At 32.9% G+C, this 8,544-nt stretch overlaps 1 protein-coding gene across 1 annotated transcript in view; it reads left to right on the top strand.

Moving 5' to 3' along the window:
* Positions 1–2,876: 2,876 nt before the first annotated feature.
* LOC129219786 (deoxynucleoside triphosphate triphosphohydrolase SAMHD1-like) overlaps positions 2,877–8,544 on the top strand; it is a 38,587-nt gene continuing 32,919 nt past the window's right edge. Inside the window, exon 1 of the mRNA XM_054854089.1 lies at positions 2,877–2,909. Coding sequence (XP_054710064.1) covers positions 2,877–2,909 — 33 coding nt within the window. The remainder of the gene's footprint in view (positions 2,910–8,544) is intronic.

The raw sequence follows: 8,544 nt of genomic DNA, 5'->3' as shown, positions 1-8,544 counted from the left end.
CTATGTGTCCACTGAAAAGCCACAACAGAAGAATTGATGAAATACAACACACCAAATCTCACTGTCATGAAACCATTCGGTATTAACACATGCAGAAGAAACAGCAATTCTTCAAACCTTCTTCTGAGAAATTGCACCAACAACAAGTGATTGCGAAGCACGGTCCTAAAACAAACATAAAGAAAAGAAAAAATGTTGTCATTAGTTGTATAAAATACATATTTGTATTAAAATTATATACATATCCTAGTAAGCAAGCAAACATTCGTGCACACAGATAATCATACCAAAAAACTATAAATATAGTAGAATCTCGAAAATTTGAGGTAATTGGGGCTAACACCACCTCGGATTATCCAGAAATATTTCCAGATTAAAATTTCAGACTTTTTGATGTCGTAAGGAGCACTTTTACTTCCTCATGTAAAGAGAAACCATTGTCTTCACAAAAAATATTATCACTAAAATTTCAGAATAAATTTCTTTTAATTACCTTTAAACGAATTTCGAAAAAAAAAAAGAAAATTCTGTGTATGTATTTATGTATGCAAATGTGTATGTTAACAAGCCTGCATTTTGACAGTTCCCAAATCCATTTCTATAAGTTTTGTCATTACATCTATATGTGCTTGTATATCTGTCGCATGAGACATTATCGGTTACTTGTAAGGTTTAAGTTATTGAATATACGACTTGTGCAGTGTCAATTTGTGAAAATTCTTTTTTTTTAGTCCTATCGGGTGTTTCTAAAGGCATGTTTATACGTTCTTTGTGGTTAATCAATGTCAGTTTTACGTATCAAGTTATGAGATGCAAATCATCTCTCAATCCATATTTAGCAGTCGGTGAATATTTCGTGGCAGTTCTCTTTTCATACTGTTTACTCATATAGAATACTTTTTACAAATAATGCTAAGCACACAAGCATTTGAATGCACACAGATTCAACCAGCAGAAATCAACAAAAATGACTCTGGCTTCTCAAATCCACAATATCAAAGATGCTACAAAAAAAAAAAAAAAAAAAAAAAATGTGGGACAATCCTAAACTTCCAACTCGTAGAATATTTACATTTTACATATCATGTTGGGTTTTTTTTTCTCAACTTTCTCAAATTCTTCATTTTTTTGTGACAATGAAAGTAAATATTCTAAATTGAATAAGCAGAATGGCATTAATATCACAGTACAAATGGTATCTTTCACAGATTCAGAATGCAATTTGATGAAATTCGTGAGAGTCCGTCGCAGATTAGTTTCAGTGTGTGGTTCTGACATTCTGCATGAGTTTTAGACCCAATGTGGATTCAATAAACGTGTAAGGATTGCATGTTTCTCGAGTTCATTTAGCATTATTACTAAGAACATTTAGCAAAATAGTAGAAAAAGAAACATCAGATGTAAATTAAACACACAGAATTTCATGAACTGATTCAGTATTTTCATAATTCATAAGCAAGTAAACCCTGAATAACACTTTTAATAATGCATAAGAAAACCACTTACTGCTATACAAATAAACTTCCAACTTCTTAGAATATTATTTTATGCTTCCTCCGGTAGTTCAGAGAAGAATAAATCTTTTGCCCTTTGCACATAGACACATGCATTCAATTTAATTACATAAAAACACTAATATTTACCACTACAAAATGTACATTTTTATTCACACATGCCAGAATGCAACAACGTGCTTCGTTTCATACAGCAAACCTACAATATTTCGAACCTTCGACCGAAATCACGCCAAATTACCAACCTTCAGTTCAAATTCGGTGCTTGGCGAGAAGGCATTTTAACCACTTCCTAGCCCAAAGTGAAGTGAAATGATGTAATAGAGCTTAATTTAGGGAGAAAATTTGGCAACGGTCGTTTCATTCTGCATTGGTTTTTGTTTGTAGTTCTCATGGTTTTTCTGCTTGTGTTCTTGTGTAGTGATTTTCATTCTAGAGTTATAGCTGTTAAGTGACGGGTCTATTTTCAGTTTTTGTCTCGTAATTATCACCAGAAGAATTGTTGACTTGCTTTTTTCTCTTTGTAAAGTGTACTGAAGAGGATCTTAAATGTTGTCATTTTGTAAAACCTTGAGTAGTGCTTACCAATGGATTCGTTTAACCATGTGAATGGTATGTTTCACAGTTCACACTTCTAACAAAAATTATGGGGATATTTCGATAATTGGAAATCTAGCGATTTTTCTTCCTTGGCGTCAATTTCTGGCTCCAGTGCCTGCGCGAGAGGTAGTTTTCGTTGCAAATCTAAACAAAGAGAACCGAAACATCTATTCACATAGGTTACTATAAACCAACAGGGTTATCAAAATAAAATTATTTACACCAAAAATGAGGCGACCGCGCCAGATTCCCAATTATCGAAATATCCCTAAAATTATCATTTGTTCCATTACAAATAAGTTGCTTTTCTGATAAATTTTAGGTTCCGAAAATGGATTTTCAGAAAGTACTCGTTCAATTAGTCCCAAAAGAACTGCCAGCTCGAATAAGGTAAATACGAATAAGTTTCTTACTTTTAATAGAATGTACTGTTGTTAAATAAATATAAAAAAATTAATTTGAATTTTGACATCTTGAATTCAAATTAGGTTTTTCGCAATCACAAGTGTGTGTATGTAGGCGTGTGTGCTTGTGTGTGTGTGGGGGGGGGGGGGGTATGTGTTGTAGGGAGTATGTATATGTGTGTGTAGGCATGTGTGTCTGTGTGCATGCATGAATATGTGGGTAGTTGTGTGCGTGTATGTGTAGGTGTCCGTTTGTATGTATGTGTGTTTGTATGTGTAAGTGTCTGTATGTATGCGTGTGTATGTGTTTGTGCGTGTATGTATGCGTGTAAATGTAGGATATTGACGCAACCTGGAGATGGCTTTCGCTACAGGTGCACAGGGTTGGCAGGTTTCTGCCGAGGCGGTAAAAACCACTGGTAGAAACCGGTTAAAACCGGCATGGCAAAAACCCCTTTCTGCCACATTTATGGCAGAAACTGGCAGAAACTCAAAAAATGACATAAATGCAACTCCTGACATACAATAGAAAATGTATAAGAAAAATAATTAAATATTAACCCAAATACAATTTATTTACAACACTACCACATTCAAAATCAAATTTTACATTGTTTCCCCACTGCAGCAGCCTCTAACAAAATAAAAGTTTTGACGCTGTTTCTAAACCTAACCAATTTCCCAATTTGTTGTGCACAAAGGAGAAATTTGAGAAGATTCTTTCAATCCCAGCAGAACTAGCTGGCATTATCCTCAAAGAACAAGCAAGATTCACATAACTTTCATCTATAGCACATTTTTTCAAACTGCACCACCATGCGGTATTTGGAGTAGTTGTTACCACGTGATTGGAAAAATAGGTTTTGGGAAAAGGGGCTGATTTGTTTTGTAAAGCAATGGTATAAGGTACATAATCAGGGTTAATATTTGTGAGTAAAGTGCGGGCACTTTCTTCTTGATTACATGATAAATTTACTCCCAAATACTTTGGATGGAGCATATAGGCGAATAAATGATTATCAGTAACTGCTTGATTAAGCTCTTTTAGAATAGCTTTGTTCAATTATATTAAGAAACTGAAAAATTTGTTACTTACAACATTACAAGGCTAAAATTTCTAACGCATAGCAATTTCAACTATGATAAATTTTACTTTGCTTTGGAAATGTCAGTTTTGTTAATTAACATATTTTTACACTAATTATTAAATAACTATTATATTAAGTTTTTGCAATGACGAAATGGAGTTATATTTTTATTTTACTTAATAACCTGTCATTAAGTAATTACTAGAGCTATTAAAAACGTTTTCTAATTTTTGCCAGTTTCTACCAGTTTCTGCCGGTTTTTACCGGTTATAACCAGTTTCTGCCACTGGCAGGGCAAAAACCAGTTTCTACCGGCAAAAAGCCAACCCTGCAGGTGCAGCATGGTGAGGATCCGGTCGACGGTGATGCTGCAGAGGGTGCTGGCGGGAAAATAAAATGATAGCACATCAAAACAGTCAAATGAAAGCAATAAGCAATTGTGATTGCCCAAAAAAGATCAAAATTTGCAGAGTACTGTTTAATTACTCTACAGAGTTTTCCTTAGAGTTCATCAATTTTGAATTGCAATCATTCACCTGTTGTTGTTTGAAAAATTGTTGTTTTCTCAAAATTTTTTTTTATTATCTGTTGCTGAAAACTAAAAAATATTTGGTTAAAATAGGAAATGCTGATTGCCTGTAACATAATATATATTTTATATGTATAGAGAAATACTTTTTTTACTTTGACAAATTGATTTTAGCTTAAAATGAATTTATAAATTCATTCTTTACTTTAATTGAGAGTTTTAATCAAGATGTGTGAGGAAGGAACAGTTTTGATGATATCTGAAATTTCAGGTGCCAAATTTGGGACCCTAGATATGAAAATCTAGGCATAGAATCAAAAACTTTTGTCTGAATATGTGACTAATGACTTTATTTCTTACACAGGGCTGAAAATCAGTTTAATTAATAAATTGAGAGTTATAGGCACTGTCCACTTTAATGGGGACTGCTTAATTTAGGGAACCACTGAGCAATCTGATTGTTTTCAAATCCTACTGTTAGGTAGCTATTAAAAACAAAAACTCACACACATTTGCAAAACAAATTTCAAATGTTATCTAGTTATTATACCAAAAGTCTAAGCTGGCTACTTATTATAACTAGGCTTACCAGATTTCTGGAATGTTCAACCGGAATACCCCCCTTCCCCCTTCATGAGAATTCAAAAAGGAACCAGGCATGACAGTGGACTCAAGTAAATTTTTGGAAACATTGAAATTTTCAGAAACTATGAGAAACTCCCCCTGCCCCCCATCCCGTTAACAAACTAGACTTATGCAAGGAAACAAAAGTTATTGAAAAGAAAATTTTTTAAGTTTTTTTTAGACAATTTTTCAGCTTTAAAATGTGTTGTCAGCCCAAAATTTTTCGAAATTTTGGATCACAAACACCCCTTAAGGGAACACACCCCTGGCTGATTTTTAGCATGTTTTAGAGGGTAGTTCATTCTCAATGCTACAAAAAATACTAATCATGAGCCTAAAGTAGGGGTAATACACGCAGATTTATTTAAACATTTGATTTCTTTTATGTTAATAAATTACTTTTGTCATGTTAATAAATTGCTTTTAACAAGGAATAAAAACTTAAACAATATTTACATGTATTTTTCATTAGCTAATACTTTTTTTACAAGTCTTTTGATTTTAATGTTGTTGTAAAAACCCTCACAAGGTGATTCAATATTAATTTTACAAGTCCATGTTTCAAATGAAAAAGTAATTATCTAAAATATCCCTTCATAGTTAATTATTTTTAGACTTTTTCGGGGGTCATCTAATCAAATTAGACTTTTTCCGGAACCTGAAGTAAACCGACCGGGACTTTGCCTCAAAACCGGGACTGTCCCGGTCAAACTGGCACGTCTGGCAATCCTAACTATAATCTTTTCATTTTCTTTTAAATTTGGCAATAAAATCTTTTTGAAATGGTTTCTCCTGTTTCCACTATTAACTGTGGATAATAAAACATTATGAAAAATTAGCTAACAATGGTGACAAACAAGTTCAAATGTCCCAAAAAGGGTAGAGAGAAGTCAATTTGTATAAAAGCCTCATACAGTGTGAACTGCATACCAACTGCACGAGTACAATCACAGTACGTATGCTGAAAATTTCTCAGTCTGCTTCTTGTAGCTCATGCATGGCCTCACATTCATTCCGGGGTCACCCTGCCAGAAAATGCAACAAGCCCTTACATTTTCACCAAGGTTTAAAAATATAAGTTTTGCCATTATTTTTCATACTGGGCCCTTAATAAGCTAAGGCTCCTAGCTTTCCTTATGCATGGGCCATGTGCTCACTTCGACAAACGTTGCTTTGAATAATAATGACAAAAAAGGATTAAATTTTTTTTAGACATCAAGAAATTGTTTTGGCATGACTAGTACATGACTTGTTTTAAATCAAAACCATCAAGGAACCTCTAGTGTCAAAATCTGCTCTTAAACAAGATCTTACTGGTAAAACCTGTGTTAAAGCTTTACTATGATATGATCATTAGTAGGTTTTAAAATAATATTGATTAGTCAAACTTAAGGAAATATGAAAGGTATTAAATCTCAATTTCTATTCAATACATACGTACGGATATTTTGTAGCTTATTAATATTTTTTAGTAATTAATATGCAAAAGTTGGGTTGTTTGATGTTTCTGGCATAATTAACATGTATTAGCCCATTTTCTGGAAAACTACTGGTGTATGAACAGTTTACAAAAGGTGCTACTTTTTGCTACACTCTATAGCATCACTGGGCAGTTCTCAAAAGGTGGGAGCAAACACAGACCTCAACTTTGAAGCTTCAACACCAAATAACTTTCATTTTAATTACCTCAAAAATTTTTGAGTTAAATTATAATACTGTATAGAGACAAGAATTGACATAAATTATGGAAAAATTGCTCTTCAAATGCCCTTAAAAAATATTTTCTTTGCTAAAAGGCACAATTTTGGACATACCAAAACGTTAACTGAGCAAATGTACCATTAAAAAATATTTTTTTAAAAATTATTTCCATACGTTTCAAAAAAAAAAAAAAAATTAAAGGTATGAATCTTACACTGAATAATTTTTTGTTAATATTTTACACAAATAACAAAAGTAAAGACAGATTATTTACTTTGTAAACGATTTTAGAAAAAAGTAAGTTTGAAATTTGATGTATGTCCAAAAGTTACGATCTTTACAATGCTATTATTTGAGAACTAAATATATGATGTTTTCGTTTTAAAGGCATTTATCGATCCTGAGAATCAATTTTTAATTGTTTAAAAGTGTTTTCATAAGCTTTTATGCAGTATCTTAGAAGAAAAATAATTTTTCTTAAACATACATGTGACATGTCCAAATGGCGTTACAATCTTGACGCCGATAATTCTGTCCATTTATTCATAATTTTTGATCATCCACTGTCTTCTAACCTCGATAAACTAGTATGTTGTGGCCATCACGAAACTTTCTTCTATATTTTTCTTTTTTTTCTGATCCTTCCCCATGCTTGACGAGGAAGCAATATTCCCAACAAAAACAAAATTACACATGCAAAAACTGAAAGTTATTTTAAAAGCCTTGCTTGAATTAATTACAAATATTTTATTTGTTAACAAACATAAGATGGCAACAGTTAAAAATTTTAAATCATTGAGATAATATTTCCGATCATTTCCATACAAATAAAATTACGAGAAATGCGCAGACGACAATCTATTACGATTTATCTTTCTTATTGTTGCATTAATAAAGCTATTTTTATTCGCAAAAAAAAAACACCTTGGAGCGATTGGTGTCAAAATGGAAAGAAAGCCTGTTTACATATGGATTCACATATATTCCAAATTTCAACCACAACGTAGCATTACTTCTTGAGATAGGGCACTCAAAATGGAAAAAAAGAACGGGCGATTGCGCTACCCCCTTTTTAGCTATTGACACCAAAATAAAATCAGCTTTTATACCCTTTAAGGGCTACTTGCCGATAAATTTTTCTTTCATTCCGTTCATTATTTCTTGAGATACAGCCGTCACAATTGACGACAAAAACGTTCTATAGCTCAACCCCCGTTTGAGTTATTGACACCAAAATTGAATCAGCACCTGTTCCTGTTACTGGCAACATATGGACCAAATTTTGTTTGATTCCACCAGTTACTTCCTGAGGAATAGCATTCACGCGTAACTCAAAAAACGTCCCATTGCTCCACCCCCCTTGGAGGAATTCGCGCCAAAAACCAATAGGCACAAGTTCACATAGGGGCACATATGTGTACCAAATTTCGTTTGATTTCATGCAGTAGTTTTTGCTGTAGAGCGGCCACAAAAAACTGGTCACACACAGACGTCACACATACACACACATACACACACACAGACAGACAGACATTTTCCAAAAATAGTCAAAATGGACTCAGCACACCTAAAAACGCTCGAATCTGTCAAAATTCGAAATTCGAAAATTTGCACGAATCTAATACTTTCTTCTATATATTAGATATAGAAGAAAGTAAAAAGGTTATTATAATGTTATCTTCTTTAATCCATTGGTATTTTGCATAATTAATACGTTACACATTGAACAATACATAAATTACAGTAGAAACATGGCTGGTTATGATCGAACGAAAGCCATTTTGCGCTAAAATCGCCAAGCAAACTCCGTTAGCGACAACACAGTATACGATAAGCTAAAGGTTACCAGAGGGGAATTCCAGTTTGACAAATGTAGTTTTTCGTCAGCTGCACCAGTTTTGGCGACTTTATCACCTGCGCTAGCAATTTTTTTCCCCCCGCTTTTATTATTTTAGAATTTATTTTTTCTCTTTCTTTTCGAAACATAATTTAACAATCTCCAAATAGAAATATGAATTTCTTTTTTCAATAATTATTTTTAAACATCGTTTTAATTTTTATGACATTAAAAAAAATATTCATTT

This window comes from Uloborus diversus, chromosome 1, assembly GCF_026930045.1.
Source record: "Uloborus diversus isolate 005 chromosome 1, Udiv.v.3.1, whole genome shotgun sequence".
Classification (NCBI taxonomy): domain Eukaryota; kingdom Metazoa; phylum Arthropoda; class Arachnida; order Araneae; family Uloboridae; genus Uloborus; species Uloborus diversus.
This window is presented reverse-complemented; position numbering and strand designations above follow the sequence as displayed.